Raw genomic sequence first — 24,705 nt, 5'->3', positions numbered from 1 at the left:
AGGGTATTGAAAAGAAAAAGAGATATAAAGAGACGAAAGAGGAGGAGGAAGGGAGAGAAGAGAAATAGAGAAGAGGAAGTAACATCTGTACATTTTTTTGTTACCTATTTACATAAGCTTAGTACCTATCATTTCACATAATTACCTGAGAACGGAAGTTACCTGTGTAGCATAAGCAAGTGGGATATGCTAATACAGTACCTTTTTTATGGCTCTTGCCTATATGACGGTTAGGGGTCAAAGTAATCATTACTACTACTACTATATTTCCTTTACCTGTGTTAATTAAAACTAATAAAAAGTATAATGAAACTCATTATAAAATAAGACTGGTCGTGCGACACAGCTTCCGCAAACAAAATAAGTGTATTTACTCCCCGTGTAGTATTCAACTGCAATCACAAGTATTTTTATTTAAATGCCATTTCATACCTACAGTTTTGGAAAACATTTACAGACATGTCTAGAGCCAAATAAAGAATAACGATTTTAATATAGCAATAAATTACACAGATAACTACAGTCAAATAATGCTAAAGCTAAGGAAAAAATTTGTATGCATACATAAATCATTGCTGTAATATACTTTTCTTGTACGTCTGTGACTATGGAATAAGTTTTACTACAATATCAAAGGCAGATAATCTTGTTAGGACAGTAAGGTCTCAGAAATTCTCGCCATCCTCTTCTTATCACCATTTTCATCATAATCCATTCCCGACGATTTATATGAGGAGAATAAGAGCCAGACATGCGACGAGAAAAACACAAAAATATGAAGAGACAATTAAAGTATCAGTACAATTATCTTCCATTTGATGCCTGTTCTTCTGCTCTGCGGGAATAAATAACCTAAACTCCCTCAACCTAAGAAGGACAGTTTAATTTATTTTTGCTAAATCTCTAAGCTGAATACAATCGCCTGGTACATCAGGAATCAACTAAAAATCGTATATCATAGTAGTGAAGTGTTTAGCACGAAGAGGAGCGTGATGCCAGGCTGATATTAGATTCGGCATAGGAGAGTAATACAATAAGCAGGAGTAATTACATTCCCACACTGGAGGGGGAGAGGGGAGGGAAGAGGGAGGGAGAGGGGAGGAGAGGGGAAGAGGGAGGGAGAGGGGAAGAGGGAGGGAGAGGGGAATAGGGGAGGAGAGGGAGGGGGAGGGAGGGAGAGAGATAGGAGGAGGGGAGAGGGAAAAGGAAAACAGGAAATGAGGGGAACGGACGAAAATGGAGAGGACAGGAAGACGGGAGGGAAAAGGAAAAGTAATGTGAGAGAGAGGGAAAAGAAAAAGGAAGAATGGAGGGAGGAAAAAGGGAATGTAATGGAGGTAGGAGGACATGAGAACGGTGGATAAGAAAGAGAAGACTGCAGGGAAAGAGACGTGGTGGGGAGAGGGGAGGGAAGGGAAGAGGGAATGGAAGAGAAAAGGAGGTAGGAGAGGTAGGGGAGAAGGGAGAAGGAGGGAAAGTCATGGTGAGGTGGGATGGGAGAGGAAAAGGGAGAGAAACACTAGACCAATAATCTCCCTTAGACACCACCCTCAGGCACGATAATAATCCTCACATGGGTACGATAGAATCCAGAAAAGACCCCCGAACTGAGCCAAACTTTACCTGCTTCTAATCACTGAAATTCCCTCCCTGAAACAGAGACAGGGAAGTTTACTCAAAGACCTTTCTCTCCTCCTCCTACTCCTCTATTTTCCACCGGGGACGGCGAGAAAAGGACGAAAAATAAAGGGAAAAAAGAGGAGGTTATTGGAAGGGCGGGGAGAGGGTCGGGAGAGGAGGGTGTCAAAGGAAGATGGATCTATGGCGTTCGTATAATGCTGCTTCCCTGTGTTCCGAGAATACTGTATACCTCGGCTGAGAGAGAGAGAGAGAGAGAGAGAGAGAGAGAGAGAAATGAGGGTACTGTAGGAGGGAAGGAGGAGACTGGCGTGGGAGAGTGGGAGGTAGAATGAACAGTCTTGACTAGTACAGAAAGCATAAGCTAATTGTACACATACGAACCCTACACTAAACCCTACCAGTCATCATCATCATCATCATCATACTGTCCTCTTTTTCCCACCTACGGACGGGGTGAGTCAGGGTCTTGAAAGCAAGAAAAGACAAAGCACGACAGAGGGAAATCTAACAAATGAATCATGAATTTCTCCCAGAAGTATATGTGACGCAACAGTATTATGTGGTGGTACTTGCGTGGGTCTCAACATAGACCTCTCTCCCCTTTACTTTATCAACTGCTCGTACATTTGGCTGTGGAATGTGGAGTGTGGGTTCCATAAAATTTTCTCAGCCTTATACCAGAAGGTGGAAGCGAACCCAGAATGTACGAGAGGCGCCGCCTCTATTATCCTTTGAAATACAAGCATTGCAACACAGCACACTGAATATGGATAAATGAACTAGCTGCGGTCAAAAGTTCGTTTACGTCACCTTGAAACCATTCCAAAATGCAAAGAGATCTTGATAAATTAGTAGAAAGTAACCCGCAGGATTCGAATCGAGTTTTATTTAGTTTGGAAACCCAGTGGGGTTAAGGAATTTTTAACCGAACTTATATTCTTCCAGCTGAAGACACCAAGCAGGGAAAAGGTCTATCTTTCTTCAGTGTCCCATCAGTTTTGAGAGCTGCTAAACAGAAACACGTTGTATTAAACAGGAATAAAGTAATAACACAACATATCAGTAAATTTACTTTATTGAAAAGCTCAGAAACTTCCAGAGTTATAATTTACATTGATATGGCTGAAGAGAACAGTGATATAAAACAATGGGTAAGAAACGTAGACTTAATAGGACCTTCCCCTTATTTACATGAACCCCAGGATATTGTCAGGAGGGGGTGACGTGAGTGAAGTGAGGTGAGTGTGAACAGGGTGAGTTATGGGGGAGGTTAGTGAGCGTGAATAGGGCGAGTAAGTAGGGCAAGTGAGCTAGTGAATGGGTGATAAATACAAAAACTGGGTGAGTGGTAAGTGAATCCCAAGAGTTAAATGAGTGAGAACAGCTGAATGGATGAACAAGTGAGTCAGGGTGAGTGAGAAATAACTGACAGTGAATGGATAGTGAATATAAACACGATGAACAGGTGAACAGATAAGTTAAAAACAGCGGAGTAATTGATAGTGTTTGAATATATGAGGTGAGGGAATAAATGGGTCAGTGAATATTACAAATTTATTGGGTGAGAAATAACTGAGTTATTATAATGGGTGAGGAATAAATGAAATGACAGTGTTAGAGATGAGTATCAGGGATGAATGAGTCCAAGGGTGAGTAAATATTAGACTGAATAAGCTGAGTGTGTGAATGGATGAATATGTGAGTGCGAGTGGGAGAGGTAATGTGTGAGTGCGAGTGGGAGAGGTAATGTGCGAGTGAGAATGGGAGAGGTGAGGTGCGAATGGGAGTGATGGAGAGGAATGTGAATGAATGTGAGAGGTGATGTGAGACTAGGAATATATTTGAATGATAGAGGTACCGTCAGAATGAGTGGGAAAAAAAAAGTGAGGTTAGAATGGGAGTGACAGTGATGCGCGAATGAGAGTGAGAGGGGAAGGGAGTATGAATGAGTGGAAGAGGTTATGTGTGGAGGTGACTGAGAGGGGTTATGAATGAGAGGCCACAAGTGTTGCCAAACCCAGCACAGCCTTAACATACCTACAATCTGGCAACACTGGTTAAAGCACAGATGGGTTCAAATATACTTTTTTCAATATTAATTTTGCATCATAATAATATATATATATAATCTTACCAAGAAATACTCTGTACAAAATATATACATTAGTGTAAGCACACATACGCAATCATCCAACCATATACTCAAAATAGCAAAAATATACACACACATACACAGGCATTCAGGCATGCACAGCCCACAATTGCAAAAATATACACACATACACATTCATCCAACCATACACACAGCCCACAATAGCAAAAATAAACACGACTGATATAAATTATGGGAAAAAAAAGGTTGTCGCACCCATTAGAAAGACTCTTCTCTTTTATCATCAACTTTTTAAAATTATCCGCAGGCAGATCCCAGCACGCAGACCAGTTCTTCAGCAGGGCACCTCAAAAGCAACTGCCGCAAGCACAGGGTCCATATTATCCCTTCGCTGTAACGACGTCAACCATTTATTTATTCCATTCCTGCTATTCCCAGACAATCGTCATCATCCTCAACTCTTTTTCCCACGCAAGGATGGTGTGATGTTCATTTAAATTCACTGACATACCTGATTAATAAATGCTTGCTATCTCATGACTAATTTATTTCAGCTTAGGAGACACTTTTAAAACTGGGTGGGTTGTAGAGCTTTCATTAACTCCTTCCACACGGAAGGACGTTCCTAAGTGTAAGAAATTCTACCAGGGGTGGAAAAGACAGAAAGATACGCTGTTGTATTATTACGGCTATTCAGCTTACGAGAGACACGCCATAATGCAGGAAATTATATTGACTACTTGATTCAGATGGCTTTACTTATTTATTTATTTTTTTGGTACCCTTGCTACCTCGAGACGATGTGGCTCATCTCAGGGGAGACATCGAATTCGAGGGTTTATTAATATTTACCGCCAGAGGAGGCATTTCACATAAGTTTATTGAGATTTACCGTTGGAGGAGGCGTTTCGTACTTCATTCTTCCCAATTCCAGACGATGCATTCTGTCTGGAAGTAATTTTTTGAACGGGAGGGGTTTGATGCAGCCTTCAATAATCCCGAGTACATGAGGTCTTTCCTATGGTGAATAAAATCGTCTGCGGATAGCTTCAATAAACCACTCAAACAGGTCATAGTACTCAAGATGTTAACGGGCGCTGCAGATATCAACCAGTAAAGATGAGGATTTAGAGAGTTTCCCAACCATACCAGAGTACGGCTCTTGATCATTCGTGAAGCCCAGTGTTGGAAACAATTTAGTGGGATACGCATTAGTCAAGTTATCATTTAGACCTGCCTGGTAGCACAAAGAAGAATGCAACAACTTATCCATCCCAGGAGGGAAGCCTTGAATACCCGGTGAGGACACATTCAAGACCGTATTTTAACCCCTTGTTTTTATCTCCAATACCTCTAGATAACATTATTTGACTCAGTAATGAATATCTATATTGAAGGACTTAACGCAGTTTGAGAGTAATATCGCAAGCCTGAAATGTGTCCCAAACTTAATAAAATCATGAGAACATGACAAGGAAAGAAAAAGACCATCGTAGTAAAGGCGTATTGCAGAGATGGGGACAACAAACATCCCACTGATTTGACTGTCACCCATTCCCATTGAGCCACTCGCAGTCCGTGACGCATTTTCGTTTATTCTTGCTTCCTCCATGTGATTTTTAGCTTTGGTGGGAATTTTCTAACCAGGGAGTTAGACGTAGCCCCCACTAATCCCTTCACGAGCAAACGTCTTTCCAAAGGTCAAGAAAATCGTCTTGAGACAAGATTGGAATATAAAAAAATTAATCGGGTTCAAGAGGTTGGCTCTGGCGGGCAGTATGGTTGGTTAATCCACAAAATTACGCCTTTTTCACTTTATTCTTGCTACTCACTGACGATTTCACTCAGCTTAATACTGAATCGGATGATGTATTTTCTATTATTATTCTTACCGCTACCAGACCATTTAAATGAACTTAGACGTCATGTAGTGAGAGGAAATGGAGGCTGTATTTGACGTCCCGAGTTCCTAAAGTCTCTCTCTCTCTCTCTCTCTCTCTCTCTCAAAAAAAAAAAAAAAAAAAAAAAAGTTATAAAGCACGAAATAATGAATTAAATACATCCTTGGATTACCAATGATTCAGTTGGTGACGGAAGAGCCAGAGTGGATCAGCTTTCTCGTTTCTTTCTCTACTACCGGGTCTTGAGAACAACGGAATTCACACCACAGAACCAATCACAGACAAGTGTGACTGTAGGAGAGACAGACGAGCTGGGGGCAAAACATTATTACTGACCAATTTTGCTAACGAGCCTCTTGAGAGGAAATGGTGACACTGGTCAGAAATAAAGCTTTATCACCAAGACGTGTTTCTCTACGTCACCCTCCTATAACAGTCCTATTGTCTCGAAGATAGTGGTTGTGTCTTGGGTTGGATGGGTTGATCCTGCCACAAATTCTGGCAATAATTACACCCCCACACCAGGCATCTGAGCTCAACTGTTCTACGTTTCTTCAGAACTGTGGCCCTACCTGATATTACAACGTGGCGACATTCAGACTGAAGGCTGTAACCCACCATGATTACCCTCCATGGGTAGCATCTCCACATCGACTGTTCCTGATCCTTCAGTTCCGTTTTCCTTCCCGATATCTCTCACCCCAGTTACACTCATACAGGATCCATTTACTTGCGCCTGCTGATTTTCACCATCATGTTTCGCAAGAAACTAATGCGATCTGTAATGGAGCCACTTCCCCGCGACCTAGTGATGGATGTGTAATGAAGGCTGCGCTTCGTTTGACAGACCAGACCGATGTGGGCGAAGGCAGCGGTGGACACCCGCACTGCCCTTGGCGGGAGAGTGCCAAGCCGTGGTGCTGGGTGAAGACACCTGAAGAAGCCATCGGCTGTGCCACCACCAGGTATGATAAGAGGAACCCTGAGAACGTTAGACGCCCGGCCTCTGCAGCATGCTGGGTGGCCGTCCAGCCATCACCCAGATTAAAGCTCTGGCGGGCTCTGAGGCCCGGGCCCTGCCCTTACGAAGGGCTCTGGGTAGTGGCTGGTAGCGCTTGAGTCTTGGATTTGCCTACTGAGCTGGGTGCCTGCAGGGGCTGTGAGCTGTTCCCACCCCCCGCACCGCCACCCACAGGCCCGGGAGATTCTGATTTGGTGATGACGACACCGCCACTGGTGCCGCTGCTGCCGGAGCTGTTGCCACCAGAGCCGCCGCCCGCACTGCCGCCCGTGTTGGCCGTGGAGTCGGAGTCATTGCTATTCTCACTGGGGGTGGAGACCGTGGGAGGGTCGGGTGCGATTAGGCCTTCCTTCATGCGCTTCTTCTGCTTCATACGGCGATTCTGAAACCAAATCTTGACTTGCGTTTCGTTCAGCTGCAATGCGGAGGCGATCTCGATACGTCTGGCGCGGGTTAGGTATTTGTTGAAGTGAAACTCCTTCTCCAACTCCGTCAGCTGCTTCGTGGTGAAGTTGGTGCGGCCTGTCCCGCCTCCGAACCCCCCGTAGTCAGTCTTGGGCGCTGCAACACATACAGGGTTAGTGGGGCAGTCCCAGGTGCGATTTTAAAACTGTCACAGTAGCTTTGTCAGTCAAGATAAATGGCACTAATTTTCTGTCAGGCATCTGACATGGCCAGAGCGTGTGCGAGAGAAGCATGTTTTTATATCCAGCATTTTCGCAGAAATGCAAGTCGGGTTAACATTAATGATATCACTCATCCTGCATTCCAATATAATCTCCTTCCTCGGAGTAAATGGATGGGGAATTTACTTATATGAATGAAATTGTATTAGAATATGATATGAATAAAGTTACCAAGGTTTTCTTGTATGAAATCGACGAATATGACAACATGCTTCTCTCACGTCTTCTGGTTGTCACAAAACACTTAACAGCACAGCAGTATCAGATATCTCGACTGGTAAAACTACTAAAAAAAAAAAAATCGCGGGACACACGGCCTCACACTCACGCACTCACTCGCACAGTTTCCCTCTCCTCCCCTTCCCCTTACCAGGCAGCTCTCACCAGGCGAAGAAGTTGAAGCAAACTTTCAAACTGGACAGTTTAACAACTTTGTGGACAAATACTGTCGTGAGGGGAACTTTTCACTTAAAGTATTAATAATATTTTACGTCCATGCTATATGCTCTGAGCAAATAAAAACTTATAAGAATTTAATATTATGAAAAGTCAGCAATAGACTACCTTAGGATCAACCTTCTCGCCTCCTATGGACGCATTAAGATATTTCGCTCAGGCTGTCATGAAACGACTTTGTTAAGCTGAGAAATTCTAGCGGAAGATTAAAACTATCTATCATGGTCTTTGCACAGTATGAAATTCCTCATCTCGATTCCATAATTTTGAACTAAGCCTGAATGAAATACTCAAGTGCGTCCATGGCAACAAAAGTTACTTACAAAACGAATATATATATAAACTCATGCACTGGCTATTGCTTCTAAAATAAACTTAGGTGTAGTAGGATGATTGTGATGATGGTGGTTATGTGAAAACTTGTTACTGGTGAAGACCTTGCTAGAGAACAAAAAAGATGATGATGATGATGAGGATGATGATGACGATGATGATGATGATGATGATGATGATGACGATGATGATGATGATGATGATGATGATGTATTGATGATGATATGAAAGACTTGCTAATGAGGTGAAGGCCTTGCTGGAGGACAGAAAGATGGTTCCATTTAATCTACCATTCAGTTCTCGTGTTGTGCATATTTTTCTCACAGGCTGATCCAATATTTGTAAAAAGGGAGTTCCATTGTTTTTTTTTAACTCACTTACGAAATTTATGGTTCTAAAATTTACAGTAATAAAAAAACACTTACATATGTATCATCACAGTTTATTTTGCAGCCATAAACTACAACGCTTCATCAAAAGGGTCAAATTCATACGCCAGGAAATTTTCAGACATGTATTTAGTTTTTTACTCGACAAGTCCGTATACATAATCCAGAAAAAAGAAGTGTCAGTCGTCGCTCAATAGCTTCGTATACATGCTTCAGGGTAAAAAAAATCCATAGTGTTGTTTTTTAATTCATTAATTCCGCACACGTGTTGCGGAAAAAAAAAAAAATGCCAAAGTCTCAGCTCTCAACTTTTTCTTTCAACAACACTTTGTATTTATTGCTGGAAAAAAAGTGTCATAGCTTAAGTTTCCATTTTTCAGTTAATATCTCTTTATACATGTATCAGGGAAAAATTGCCAATTCTAGCTCTCAACTTTTCCTTTAAATAATTCTCTCTGGCGGGAGGAACAAAAATGCAATCGTCTTAGTTTCCGTTTTTTACTTATTTCTTTATGCTTGTTGCTAGGAAAAATTGCCAGTCTTAACACTCACCCCTTTCTATCAGTCATTATGTTTGATTATTGGAAAGAAAAAATGTCATCGTCTTCCTCACCATTTCTTGCTTTCCACTGCTTACACTTTGATCCTTCAGCCCAATGATGTATTACTTATTTCATTCTCTCTACCACTAAATGATTTTTATTCAGCTTTGGATTTTTCATTTACTGCAGGTGATCGATACAGCTTTCAGTTACTCCTTCATTATGAAAGGTCCATCTTAAGTTAAATTAAGCTCAATAAATAATAGATGCTTTCCTTGTGCTAAAAACGTAAACATTTCCTCGTTTCTGTTTTATCAGCTCACTTTTAGACTATTCCTATACTCGTCGTCGATGTCCTTTCACTTCCCTTCCATGTCTACTTTCACTCTCCTGTCACTCGTTACATCCCAGGGCATTGTAATGTTTCTTTTTCTTGTTAGAGTAGCTGTCTTCAGTTCTGTTCTTCATTATATCCCTTCTCCATATTCTCTCTCTCTCTCTCTCTCTCTCGATATATATATAGATAGACAGACAGACAAAAAAATAGATAGATATTTAGATACACAGATAGATAAACAAATAGACAGATCTGCAGATAGACAGATCTGCAGATAGACAGACAGAGATATAGATATAATGAATATATTAAAAACATCCACTTCCTTTTCCACCCCTCTCTCCATTCCAGCACACACATTACTCTCCCCCTCTATCCCTCTCCTCTCTCACCCACCTACTTCTCCCCACCTTTCCTCCCCCACCCCCCACTAATCCCCCCAAACTCGTCTAACAATAGCCAGCAATGTTTAATCTCGAGACTCTTTCTCACTCCTCGGCCAGGCTGTGTAACCGAGATTTGTTTGTCTCTTTTGTGCCTCTCGTTTGTTGAGCTCATCCCAGTGTTTGGCTGGGCTTTAAGACGAGCGGGAGGAGGAGAGGGGACGGGAGGAATGAGGAAAGTGAGGAGAGGGAGCGAGGGAGGCGAGGGGAGAGGAGGAGGGGTGAGGGAGCGAGGGGAGAGGAGGAAGGGTGAGGAATAATAGAGGAGAGGATGAGGAAAGAGGACAGAAACAGGAAAAATGAGAAAGAATGGGAATTAGAAGAATGCCACACATGGGCAGAAGGATGAGAATGAAAAGTGGGAGAAACAGACGAGAGAAAGAGAGAAAAGGGAAGGGGAGGAATGAGAAAACGGAAGGAGGGAGAGAAGAAAGAAAGGAGAGGAGAGAATGGAAGAAGATCATTTGGCTGAGCTGCGTTACGAGAAAAGGGAATGGAAAGAATGAGGAGAGAGGAGGGAATGAAGGGAGAAAAATAGGAGGAGGGAATGAGGGGAGAGGAGGAAGAATGGGGAATGAGGGGAGAGGGGGAGGAGGGAATAAGGGGAGAGGGGGAGGAGGGAATAAGGGAAGAGGAGGGGGAATGAAAGGAGAAGAGAATGTGATGAGGGGAGAAGATGATGGAATGAGGACAGAAAGAGGAGAATGTGAAACACTGATAGACTAGACGGGATGAAGGAAGAGTCACGATGGCACAGGAAGAAATAGGATGTGGTAGGGAGGTGAGAAAGGAAGGGAAAAAAAAAAGAGGGAAAGGGAGGAATGAGAGGAGAATGGGAAGAATTACGAGAGAATGCTTTGAATTTGGAGACGAATGGGGAATGAGGAATGAATGATAGAATATAGGAGCAATGAAGGCAGAACGAGAGGAATGATGAAAGAATGAGGAATAAGAAAACTGGAGCAATGAGGAGAGAACGAAGGGAACGAATCGAAAGGTGTGGCATACTATCAGGACCTCTGTGGTATGATCAGATCCGAAGCAATAGAGCCCATAAAGTCTCCTTGCCAGCTTGCATTTCTAGCAGGAGGGTAGGGGGCAGTGCGACCCTCCTCCCCTCCTCTTCCTGGCCTCTCCCATCCTCTTGACTCGCATTTGTTTCTGATAGGTTGACCATTTTTACAGCGTGAATAATTACTTGATCACTGGGTTTGTAGAATTATCAAAATGCAAGGGGCTAAAATGTAGGCTGTAGTAAATATAGTATATAGTGATAAGCTTGTCATCAGGTGGGTAAGTTTGTGTGGTTAAACGTCCTCGATATTCTCGTCTCCATACCACACGCAAACCATCCAAACGAAACTGTGCTTCATAATGACGAAGGGATTGGATATTTTCCGTCTACCGTCGAATAAAAACAGTGTGGACGAAAATCATGTGCGTCTCTATACACATTTCATCTATCCCTTTCTACCCTCCGTATACTCTTCCACTTCGTCAGGTATCAGACTTCGACTGCCCACATATTTACTTGCAATATCCATTTATCTCTTCTCCTTCCATTCCTCCTCCTCCTCCTCCCCCCCAAAAACTCAATCAAAGTGAGAGAGGAAGGAACAGAGGCAATCAGGGAAAGAACGGGTGTAGAAGATGAGAGCGGAGGGAAAAAGTATGTAGTGTAAGAGAGATTTAGAAAAAAAAAAAGGAAAGAAGGATCAACAGACTGCCAAGGAATACGGAGGAAGCAAGGGCGCTACAGTGCATAGGTAGATGAAGTTCAGCATGAAAGTTGGAAAATGATGAAGTTCAGTATGAAAGTTGGAAAATGAAAAATAAGAGACAAAAATAGAGAGAAACAGAGAAGGCAGGAGATACAGAGAAATAGTGTAGTGGAATATGAGATAATGCAGATAAATAATGGGAAATACAAAAAAGAAAAATGGGAAAACGAAAGAGAAGGGACGACAGACAGCCAGAGAAAGCTACAGAAAGACCGAGGGAGCGAAGACACACACAAGCGCCCTAGGTAGCAACGTCGTCCAAACACGGTAATCACACAGCCTGGAGATTCGACAAAGAAGGGAAAACAGAGAGGACAAAAAGACAAAAGAAGGGGCAGGTCTCCTTGTATGTTCAGTGACTGGAGGCGAGGCGGAGTGCTGGAGGTGGAGTGTTGGGTGGGGGAGATGGAGGTGAGGTGGAGTGCTGGGTGTTGGAGGTGGAGGGGAGGTTTGGTGTTAGAAGTAAAGAGGAGAGAGGTATATGGAAGTGTGGTATGATGTATTTAGGGAGGTCTGGTGTGTGTAGGACGTGTGGTGTGTGGGAAAGATGCCGTGAGTGAAGAGATGGTGAGTTGTGGTATGGGGACGAGGTGGAGAGTCGGATGTGGTGTGTGGGGGAGATACTGTGGTGAGTGAAAAGGGGTATAGCGTGTGGGAAGATGTTGTGCTGTCTGAATATAAATGGTGTGTTGAATGGGGAAAGTGGAGAAAGATGAGGTGTGTATAGATGAAGTGTGGTGTCTGTTGAGGGGTGTGATGTGTGGAAAAGTTGTCGTGAATATGAAAGTATTATTCGCTGAAAGTGTGGTAGGTAGGTAGGTTTTGTACATGTAGTCTGATGTGATGCGCAGGAGAGGTGAAAGGAAGAGGTAGGGTGTGTTAGGGAGACACTGTTGTGAGGGAAGAGGTAGTGTTGTGTGAGAATAAGAGAAAGCAAAAGCAACAAGTGAGTGGATGAAAGAAAGGGAAAGACGAAGAGAGAGTGGTAAAGGAAGAAGGGCAAGACAGTGGGAAAGGGGAGGAGAGGGTAAGGACGAGAGAGAGGGGAAGAAGGAGAAGGAGACGACAATTAGAGAGGATGAGGGAGAGGAGAGGACAAAAAATGAGAGAGAAAAAGGGAGAAAGAGAGGATAACGAGAAGGTGGAAGAGGGAAAGAAGATTATAAAGAGATGGATAAACAAAAAGAGGGGAACAAAGAATGAGGTAACGAAGAAGATGGGAAAGAATAAGAGAAGGGTAGATAGAGAAGGGGAAAGGAGACACGGGAAGGAAGAGATGGGAGAGGGGAGAGAAGACGAAGAGGCGAGGACGACAAGGGGAGGGCGGACAAGGCAAGTGGAGAAGAGGAAGAGACACAAAAAGAGAAAGGACGAGGGGAAGAGTAGACAAAGCGAGGGGACAAGGTGGGGGTGGGGGAGGGGGAGGAGAAAGAGGGGAGAGAAGGGGAGACCGAGACCAAGAACTTAGGCTGGCTCTCTCTGTCACCTTGAGAACCCTCGACTCACCCCTCGGAATCAGGCGTCGTATTTACCAAGGATCTTAAGCAGTTTTCATGATACTGTTTCCGTAGTAGTATACCACTATTATCTGAAATAGTTTTGTTATTTTTTTCTGTAATATGTACTCTAGTTTGGCCGTGAAATGTATGGTGCTGTTTGAGAAGACATGATAGCTTTATTTTAGTATTATTTTGTCTTTAATATTCACTTTACTTAGCTTGTGACATGATGATATTTGCATATGTGATTAAAAAAGAAAAGGTAAACCATTTTATACAGAATTTCAGCTAACGAAAATTTTTGATTATGGAACAAGGCTGTCAGAATGGACGGGGAGGCGAGGGTTAGAGAGAAAGAGAGGAATGGAGAGAGAAAAAGAGGGAGATAAAAAAGAAGAAAAAGAGGAAGAAAACAAGAAAGGAAAGACAGGAACAGAAACGAGAGAGAGATATACTGTGGGTTAAGAGGAAGGAAGAGCAAAATTGGGAAAATGAAGATACTGAGGTCAAAAAAAGAAATATTATGAATGGAAAATATGACAAAATGGTACAGAAAAAGGAAGCTAAGGGAAGAAGGAAAGAGGAAAACAGAAATGAAATAAAAAAAAAAGGAGAAGGAGGTTGAGAGGGAAGAAATATTATAAAGAAAAAATAAGACAAACATGCAAGAGGGAGAAGAATTTGAAGAAGAGGATGACTGAAAAAATAAAGGAAGAAATGGCTGTGAAGGAAGAAGAATGATAAACAAACACGAGATGAAGAAAAGCTTCAAGGACGAGAGGAGAGAGAAAAATAAAAGATGTAAAGGGAGAGGAAGAAGAGTGAGAATAAGGAAGGAGAGTGAGAGGAAGATATGAGAGAGAGAGAGGAAAGAGACAGACTTCATGATAGAGGAAACACAAAAGAGAAATACCACAAAGAAACAGACACACCGCGATTACCTTCCTCCATTTCTGGTAACATCTCTCTCTCTCTCTCTCTCTCTCTCTCTCTCTCTCTCTCTCTCTCTCTCTCTCTCTCTCTCTCTCTCTCTCTCTCTCTCTCACAGAGTAATTTCAAACACACACACACACACACACACACACACACACACACACACACACACACACTCTCTCTCTCTCTCTCTCTCTCCCCCTACCTCCACCACTGCAGCCTGAGGTGTGCAATTGCATGTCTGACGCAACTGGCATACCCCCTGTATCGAGCAACGCCTCAACCACGCCTCGCCCACAATCCAGCTCGGCAAGTCAGCCTTATTTATGATTCTACTTTCAGTCTACTTCTCTCCCTTCCCACCACAAGACTGCCGGACCAAACTAGAATCATGGCAGAGAATAATCAGTGTGCAGTTCCTAAGATTGGCCAAAAGCTCTCATCTGCGCCAAGATTACCCCCCGGCCAGAGTCTCCACCCAAGCCGCCACCCATGTATTGAGCTGTTGGCCGTCTGAGGAACCCTTCAATTTGGTGTATAGCATGACCCACCGACGAGGCTCCTACATCACTACCTCTACCCCATTCCAGGTTCTTTTCGTTAACCCCTTAAATCCCATCAGTATTGCGTATTTCATTCTTCTTGTCTCGATTTATTTACCCTCCCCTCAGTTCAGCGTGAAGCATGACCTACCTGACTACCTCTGCTACAGTGCTGTTTCTTTTCGCTAACCCTCTCAGCCCCCTGACGAACTGCTCATTTTTATTCTATTCTTCCTACTTCCAGACGATTCCATTTAACTTCCAGTCACTTTGACCCACCGGCGTAGCTCCTACCTCGCCTTTTTTTTTTTTTTTTTTTTTTTTTTGCTAACCCCTTTTGATTGTGGCAAGATATCTCCAATTCACCCAGCTCGAAAAGTCTCCCCTTAGCTATATAACATCGTCTGAAATTAGTAAGAATAATATGGAAAGCACGTCATTTGATTAAAGTATTTACGGTCTTTAAAAAAAATCTTCTAAGCTGAAATAAATACTTTCGAGACTGCAATAAAAAAAAAAAAAAAAAGCAAAGGAACAAGCTGTAAAAAAGATAATGAAATAAATAAATAAAACTGGTAAGGGAAATAAAAATGCTGGGTGTGTTTTTAAGGGTGAGGACGAGGACAGAATCCGAGACTCCACAAAGAGAATTATCTGTCAGTTTGGTCGCGGCGGAAACCCGGACTGAATCGAATTTCCACACGGGAGGCAAATGAGGTCCTGTGTCCGCCATGTTGACTCTGAGGTGATACTAAAGGGCGGGAAAAGAGAGAGAGAGAGAGAGAGAGAGAGAGAGAGAGAGAGAGAGAGAGGGAGAATAAAAAATACGTGCCTGGTAAGTAAAGAGGAACATCACTGAGGCAGAGGAAATAGGGAAACAGGAATATATAAATGACAAAAATGTGAGCTAAGTATAAGCAAAACGAAAAGAATGTAAAAACGAAGAGAAGCGAAAGCATGAAAAGAAAGGGCAAAGAGAGAGAGAAAGATCAAGGGAAAAGGGATGCGAAGGTAGAGTTGGATGGGGGAGAGGGGGGAGTTGAAACGTCGACGTGGGGGTTGGACCCTAGCCAGAACAGCCTCGTGGAGTGAGGGGAAAGAGGGGGGAGGAGAGGGAGAGAGGACAGGGAGAGGGAGAGAGGACAGGGAGAGGGAGAGAGGACAGGGAGAGGGAGAGAGGACAGGGAGAGGGGAAGTGAAGGGGAATGGAGGAGATAGGAGAAAGAAAGGCACAGGGAAAGGAAGAATGAAAGGAGGAGGGAGAGGGAGAATGAAACGAGGAGCGGAGCGGAGACGGAGGGAAGGAGAAAAAGAGAGCATGGGGGAGAGGGAGAGTGAGAGGAGGAGGAGGAGGAGGGGAAGACAGAGAATGAGAGGGGGAAGAGAAGGGAGAAAGAAAGATATGCAGAAGGTACAAGGAAGGAGGAACGAAAGGGGGAGGAGTGTGGAGGTGAAGGAATCGGAGGGGGAGAGCTAAGAAACGGGGGGGAGGGAAGCGTGGAAGTGGGGGTGCCAGAAAAGTACAAGACGAAAGTTGGTTGAAGAAGGTGGCGACAAGCAAAAAGGAAGAGGAGGAGGAGGAGGAGGAGGAGGAGGAAACACATCATAGAAGAAAAATACTGATAAGTATGGAAAATGATGGAATGGAGAAAGAAGACAAGATGAAGGGAGATGAAAGGAGAGACGGGAGTGCAATAAAGGAGAAGGAATAGTATGTACCAAAAAAGGAAGGATGAAGGAAAAATAATCATGTGAGGAGGAATGAGCATAAGGGTAGAAAGGTAACAAAGTACAAGGAAAGAAGGAAAAGAAAAAAAGAAAAAGACACACAAACAAACAGGGAGGGGGGAGAATGTGAAAGGATGGGGAGAAGGAAGGGGAGAGAAAGGAGGGGACAGAGAGGGAAGGAGAGAGTGGGGAGGGATAAAGAAGAGGGGAGAGTGAAGAGTGAGAGTCGCCAGGCACACACACTGCCAACACAAGGACTCGAACTCAAGGGTGGCTCTTTGTTTTCACTCCAATTGCCCTCGTGGCTTTGTTTCTTCATCCTGTTTATATTTATATTCTCCTCTTGCCTAAGACGTCGCGCTCCGCAATAAAGGGAGCTACATGGATATAAGTAGTTTGGTTGGTAAGAATAAGGATAAATGGATGAACGAACGTTGGTGGGTGGTAGTAGTTATAATATTTGCAACTTCACTCATCTGAACAGGAACTCGGTGGACTTCAGGCTAAATTTCTTCTCCTACATAACATCCTCCTCCTTTCACGCGACAAGAAGGGAGCTAAGGAAAGTTTGTATAACCTGACTGTATAGCCGCCCAGATATATTCGAGCCACAACAAGGTAGGTGGGTGAAGAGGGGACGATAAAGATGAACAGAGAGACGTGTGAGTAAGTGGTTCACATTTGAAGGAGGATGGATGGGTGAAGGCTGAGTGAGTGAAAAATGCAGGGTAACTAAAAAGGGGGAAATAGAAGAAGACAGCTAAACCTAGGAAAAAAAAAAAAGGCGATGAGGGTGAGGAAATGAAATGGATAAATAGGTATGCAGGTAAATAGTAATGAAAGGCTGGGGAAAGGGAGAAAGGGGAAAAAAAAATGACGTAGATGAGCTAATATACCAATGATACGAAAATGGGGAAAGTGGTGAAGAGGTAGACTAACTGTAAGACGGAAGGTGGAGGTAAATGGATAAAAAATGAAAAAAAAAAAAAAAAAAGTGACCAAGCGACGTAAGAGGTAGGGGGGTGAGTGGCAGTGGCAGGGCGAAGTGAAAAGTAACTTCTGAGAGAGAGAGAGAGAGAGAGAGAGAGAGTCACGAACTCATCGGCCGGAGTCACGAAGGAGGCTCATGCTGTCCTCTCTTACCTTTTTGTGAGGTGCATGTCAGGCAAGGCAGGTAAGGTTAGGCAAGGCAAGAAAAATAAGTAAGGTAAGGTAAGTAAATTAAGTAAATGAGTAGGTGAAAGGAACACAGGAAGAGGAAGGAGCAAGTTATGGTAAGCAAGGTGAGAAAGCAGGTGAAGGGAAGAAAAGTAAGGAAGGTTAAGCAAGATATGTTTAGAAAAAGAATGAGAGAAGCTAAAGTCAGAAAGATAAGCAAGGAAGGGAAAGTAATCATGGACATGCTAATTCAAATAAATATATAGATAAGAGAAGAACTTATTAAGCAAGGAGGAGTGGTTACAAAAAATGCAAGTCAATATACAAGATTGTGAATATTCAATGTAGCATCCAATGTAGCCCAATGCAGTCCTCAAACAAAGACAAGAAACCCGAGATGGAATTAACCTAGTAAGATCGGCGAAAGGCATTAGACCGAAGTACAATATAAATAAATAAATTAAAACACGAACATAATCACGAACAAGAGGCAACTGACAGCCCAAATAACAAAGAGATATATGAAATTCTGAAAGCAAGCCCAACCCCCCTCCACCAAAAAAAAAAAAGGGGGGGGTAAGAAGACACAAATGAAGAAAAATGAAAAAATAAACAGAACACAATCTGTGGCAGGAAGCAACTAACCCGCAGGCAAGAAAAAATCGATGACTGGCGAAAGGAGGAAATTCAATATATACATAATGAGCGCAAGACAAAAATCGTAAAAAGAATAAGAGCCTGAAAAGCAACATAATCACCATTACGAACCAGTTAGAAATCACAGACATCGACAATGAAATAACGAATGAAGACTGACGTACTGAAGCGCAGAACGAGGATGTAATGAAAACTGGACGAAAATCACACACACACAAAAAAAAATGACAATCACAGACAAGGAAATAACCAAGCAAAGTGGACAAAAGACGAGAATCAGAAGACAAGATGGGGAAAAAAATTACCAAAAAATGAACCAGAAAAGAGCACCATCGCCAATAAGAAGCAACTGGCAATCAGAATCACAGAGGGGTCCACTGCATAATGTCAGAGCCAGGACACGCTACGGCAGCAGGCACGAGCGCTGACTGACATGCAAATACAGTCCTTCGTAAAACTGGCAATGCGCAAAATTAGACTCTTATTTCTTGGTAATGTAGCAGCAGTTGATGTAATATATTCCGTGGAAAATTTTGTGTAGGAGTTTTAGAACGCACTCCATAGGGAAAGATATCATTTCTTCTCACCCTCTCTCAGCTGAATAACATGAAAATACTGCCCTTCTTACAACGGAAAATGTTGAAAATTGGATTCTATCATTTCTGGGTGAGAAAGTAAATTTCTCTCTCTCTCTCTCTCTCTCTCTCTCTCTCTCTCTCTCTCTCTCTCTCTCGTGTATGCGTACAGAAACATGCTGCATGCAAGGACGGATTTTAACGTAAGAACGGTAAGAACAAAAGGTTAATGATGGATGAAAAAATAAGTGCGGATTAACCAGGGGAATGCAAGTGGTACTGATAATTTTTTTCACTTTGGGGAACGATAATCATGCGAGAAATCTACCAGAGAAATAAGTTGTAATGAGAAACACAGTGTCATGAAAAAGCACAGGCTCTCTCGTCCAGTGAAGCCACGAAAGCGATTATCAAGCAGGAATAACAACCAAAAATAAATTAAAATTGTATGGTTCCAACTTGTACAGTATATCGGATCAACTTTTATTACATACTCCTAAGAAAGATGCATAAGATGATATAAATGATAATAATAATAATGGTAATAACAATAATAACAACAAAAATAATAATAATAATAATAATAAAACAAATATATTTTTCAACATATAATTTGCTGCTAAGTGGTATCTCAGCAACCATTTCTCTGGTCAGACATCTCATTATTTTACTACTCCCGGCAATATAACTTCTATGAATTACGAATGAGCTTCCATGTCTACTTATCTCCTTAAAACTGGAAGTGAAATTGCTTTACCTAGACTATGCAACGTAGTGTGAGCAAATGGAGGTCAGAGGGAAACGCAGAAGTGCTTTCGAGAAGAGGAAAAAATCAGAAGACGAGGAAATCAACAGATGATAATAATAAGACATGCTCAAGGAACAGTGTAAGTGAATATATGCAAAAGAAAAAAATATATAACCAGCTGCTTTCAGGTTACGTAATAAAAGCAAATCCAGTATGTGGACATGCTTCTAAAATGAACAGACCAACAAAAATGGCAGAACGATAAGAAATTGTATTCCACCAAAAGATGAATAACTGTCAGAAAATAAAATGGCTATATCCAGACTGCGCACCATTCGACGACAGACAGGAACTGGAGGATTAGAGAAGGAAAATTTTTATTAACAAAGGGGAATGAAACAGCCAGACAAGCAAAAGGAATTAACAGCTGTGCACGGCGAAAGGGACTGAAAATTGAGTTGAAAAATGGAAGAATTATTCCTACATATAGATTACACAACAAATGATTACTGAAAGGAACTAGCCAAGAAAGAATATGAACAAACAAAATGAAACATATAAGATTACACAATTATTAAAGCACGTAGAAGAAAAGAGCTGAATACAGAAACAAAACGAAGCTGCTTTAAGCTTTTCAACTTAAGTAACACATGATTATAAAAAGAAACTAGAAGAAGCTGATAACAAACGGGAGCAGCAGACATGAGAAATTTTACCATTATGTGAAAACGTAGAAGGAAGAATCTGAGCGCATGAAGAAAATGAAGCTGCTTTTCAAGTTACGCAACACACAGTAACGGAAAGGAAATAGTAGAGAACAGGATACAAATTAAGCACCAGAATGAGACACGCCAAAGAAATCGTGCCAGTAAAGCTGAACAAGTAGAAATGAGGGAAGTGGAGAGAGGAAACTAAAAACACGAGGAAAACAGAGAAACTAAAATCCACCTATCCTACATTTTGTGCTGCCCAGGAGATGACAGCCGCTGTTTTTATGACCTAAACCTGGAGAGAGAAAGAGAGAGGCGCGCAGTTGCCAGTTATCCCAAGACTAGAGGCAAAAAAATACAGTTCTGAGTAGAAGTTTGGCGAGGGGAGAACACTGGGTTTGATGCAGGTGACGTAAATACTTTGATTATTGGAATATGATGAGCTTTGAAGCTTGTTGATGCTCTTAGAACTTTGTGGGTGATGTGAATGCGTGTTGGGAAGGAAAAAAAAATGTGGAGGGTAGTTTTTGGCATCAGGACTTCAGGGCGGACGTTGATTGGCTGCCAGCGGGTAAGGGGCGAGGCTATTCACAGCGGGTTGAGCACTTGACGTAATTATAGCTGACACACACACACACACACACACACACACACACAGTCTCTCTCTCTCTCTCTCTCTCTCTCTCTCTCTCTCTCTCTCATAATACACAAAAAAGACCACAAAACCAGAGACATATAATTACCCCACCTAAAAACGAAAAAAGAACTTAAAGAAAAGATATCACACAGAAAAGAAATCAGGGAACAGGTTGCGTAATAAATGTCAGAGGGACGGATGAGAACGTCAGAAGTAATAATGTAAACTGACAAGCACCAAGCCAAGAATACCCTCGCTCTCCCTTATTATATTAAACACAGGGCACGTAACACGGGTGGGGAGGGAAGTGGGTCGTCGGTATTCAGTAAATTTAACCCCATTAATATCATGAGGTAGAAAGACGAAATATGTCTGTTAAAAAAAATAATAATTCAGTGGGACGAGATGTGTGTGTGTGTGTGTGTGTGTGTGTGTGTGTGTGTGTGTGTGTGTGTGTGTGTGTGTGTGTGTGTGTGTGTGTGTGTGTGTGTGTGTGTGTGTGTGTGTGTGTGTGTGTGTGTGTGTGTGTGTGTGTGTGTGTGTGTGTGTGTGTGTGTGTGTGTGTGTGTGTGTGTGTGTGTGTGTGTGTGTGTGTGTGTGTGTGTGTGTGTGTGTGTGTGTGTGTGTGTGTGTGTGTGTGTGTGTGTTAAATCTTGTTTATGAACTACATGAGGTGCATTATTGTCGAAAAAGGTGTAAGAGGAACAAATACGTGACGTTTTAAATTCCTTAGCTACGATTTTTTGAAGTTTTATTTTGGGTGTCTCAGGACGATTCAAGTTGGGGAAGTTGGACTGAGAAGACTAAAAACAATCTCCACTTACCCCCTCCTCTACAATGATAATTTTCCTATTTTGATGTTGATACCGACAGGCGAGTTTTTCATCTTAAGGAAGACCTGCCATAGGGAAGGGGCTTAAAGACATGTAGACAAGGAATTTATGAAAGTAGGACAAGGAAAACATGAAAGTAGGACAAGGAAAATACGGAAAAACAAAATAAATGAGAATTATGAATAATGCTAAAAGATAATAAGGTAAAAACGTAGGGGCAATGACAGAAAAGATAAGGAAAAAAAAAAAATCAGCACCTAAAAATCACGTAAAATCAGGAACAAAAATTCACCTGTTTCACTGTAATTCTTTAACATTTATGGCATGTTCGTCCCTTTCTTCTCTGAATCATCGCACTAAAAAATAATAATAATAATCAGCACAGGAATATTAATCGGCTGAGGAAAATAAGGAGTAAAACATTTAACTTGTGTCCCCAACTAGAAGAAAAGAAATTAAAAACAAAAAGACGATATAAACTGAGAGAAGCAAATTAAGAAAATTAATAAACGAGAGTAAATAAATACTGACACGGGCAAGGGAAGAGAACTGTTGGGAGGGAAGGAGTAAAGAACATGGCGAATTACTGGACAGGCCAAAGATAACGAAGATAAAAGGGAAACAAGCAGAGTAAATTCACCAGAATATCTGTTGATCAGCCTATTCTTCTTTAAATATTTTCTAACTATTTGCTTTGAATTCTACAATCATATGTCAGCTTTTAAGTAAATCGGTATGTTTGTGTTTTTATATGTATGGACACTTGTATGTATGTATATATGCATGTATGTAATCGATGGATGACTTTATGCTTACATCTGTTTTATCTGCCTATTTTTATTTGTGTCTGTCCGTCTGTCTATCGGCTGGTCTATCTATCTGAATCTATCTATCCACTGCCTGACACCTCTCCTCGATATTTCATCCCAAGTGGCCGCGACAAACAGACCACCACGCAACCCAATCCTGACACAACTGCAGCCATTCACTCCCTTCCCAATCCATCTTTTTGCTCCACTTCTTAGCTTTTAGCCTTCCATCCCTCCATGTTTATCTCTTTATCAGTCGTATCCTTAAACTCTCTTGACGTTATCTTAATCCATCTTGACTCTGCTTCTCTATTATCTTTCAATTCCTTTTCTATATCAACCTTATCCTTCTCTCCTTTACTCCGATGACAATCCTAATTTCATTCATGATACAGACACTTTTATTCACCTACCTACCTGTACTGAGGAGACTTATTTAAATGAAGGGGTCGCTATTGTCTATATCCGACTCCTCCTAGATTAAAAAAAATCTCTCAAACTAAAAATAATCGACTGTATAACCTAGCACGATTTAAGTGGGAAACTGAGTCACTGGACTAAAGGAAACCTGCAACCATTTACTTCACCCTAATCCATCTTCACTCTTGTTCACTTTTATCCTTCCACAGTTTTCATGGGCCAGTTTTAATTCACCATGTCCTTGATTCCATTCCAATACATCGTCTTGATCATACGTCCTTTTTACCGTTTTCTTCTGACACAACTTTCTTGAGTCTCAACTTTATCGTTCACTTCCGGTTCTGGTTTATTTCTGTCCGTACTTAGAGAATAATGCACAACAGCCAAGAGGTTGAAAAATACAGAAGTCACAGCCAAAAATTCCTTTGTAGGTCCGGCAGTCCAAATTAATATGTCAGATTTCAAGCCACTTGATTATTACCTATTAGATCTGAGGCAGCACTGACCCAGTATAAGGAACAATAATTGACAATACCTGTATACTCATGATCAAATATCCCTCTGTATTTCTTCATTTCTCGCTACAAGCACTAAGGCTGCTGCCTTAACTCCGAAAACGAGTTCATTCAGGAACTATTTTGAGCCTCGACGATTATAGTTTGGCATCAGTATATACGGAAGGTTTATTGACAGAGATATGTACAGAGGGTTAGGTCTATGACGTGTAGCCAAGCTTCTGGGGCTTGAAGGATGTGTGAATGACTGTCTGACCCAATTCCCTAGGCATGATGTTGACAATTCTCCCAACTTTCGTACTTCCTTTCCATGTTTCTTAATCTTACCTCGCCTCATCCTTAGAAGCGAACGGCGATGGTTATGATTGTACCCAAGATTATGATGTTGGTACGTATATAAAAAGCGGGGTAGGACAGGTGGAACGATCATATAAACGGAAACCTAGAGGGGAAGAGATGAAATGACCCTGATAGCAGACAGGACGGGAAGTGGCGCTCTAAGAAGGCAGGTATGGACGGAAGGACAGGAAGCACGGCATCAGGGTGTGACGGTGGCCGGGTCAGGAATAGGATGGCAGGGAGGAATGACAGGACAGGGAGCTCGGTGGTAGGACATGAGAACGGAGGTAATATGTCAGGAAAGAAGGTGGAATGGTAGGACATGGGGTAATGGAAGGGCAGGAACCAGCAAGAGAGGACTGAATAGCAAGGCAAGACAGGATTAAGGACGCTAGGATAGGAGGATAGCAGAGGACATAATAGAGAGGCAGGAGAAGACAGCAGGACATGACAGGAGCAAAGACAGGGCAGGACTTCAGGATAGGAGAGCGGGATAGGACAGGACGGATGGTAGTTGCAGGTTAGGATAGACGGCGGAGCAGGGCAGTGCATGAGAGAGGGTTCACACCTTGGGGCTGGGGTATGGAGAAGGGTGGCGTGGCTGTGATGATGACGGACACAACATCCTGTGCTGCCCTAACAAGGAATGACAGACTCTCTTGCTCTCTCTCACTCCCTCTCTCTCTCTCTCTCCCACTCTCACACATTTTATATAATATATATATATATATATATATATATATATATATATATATATATATATATATATAAAATTGCTGAGTGTATGTATATCCTGGGGTACTGTAGGATGGAAGACAAACAGACAAGTGCCCTGCTCGCTTTGGAGATACATGGTGTGCCATCAGGAACATCTATTGATTAAGTATTAGATGAGATGGAGTGAAAGGTAAGAGGCATGAAGGGAGAGGAGGATGGGAGTGAGAACAAGTAAGGGATGA

General features: G+C 42.2%; 1 protein-coding gene across 1 annotated transcript in view; it reads right to left on the bottom strand.

Annotated features, from left to right (window-relative positions):
• Positions 1–6,737: 6,737 nt before the first annotated feature.
• The window catches only part of LOC145405387 (homeobox protein Hox-A1-like), a 67,258-nt gene continuing 49,290 nt past the window's right edge, over positions 6,738–24,705 (bottom strand). The window contains exon 2 of the mRNA XM_080276794.1: positions 6,738–7,237. Within this exon, the coding sequence (XP_080132920.1) occupies positions 6,738–7,237 (500 nt within the window). The remainder of the gene's footprint in view (positions 7,238–24,705) is intronic.

The sequence above is a fragment of the Coenobita brevimanus genome, chromosome 66, assembly GCF_032717465.1.
Source record: "Coenobita brevimanus isolate Jiangsu-jjx chromosome 66, ASM3271746v2, whole genome shotgun sequence".
NCBI classification, from domain to species: Eukaryota; Metazoa; Arthropoda; class Malacostraca; order Decapoda; family Coenobitidae; genus Coenobita; species Coenobita brevimanus.
Note: the sequence above shows the minus strand (reverse complement) of the source record. Positions and strands in the feature narration are given on the sequence as shown.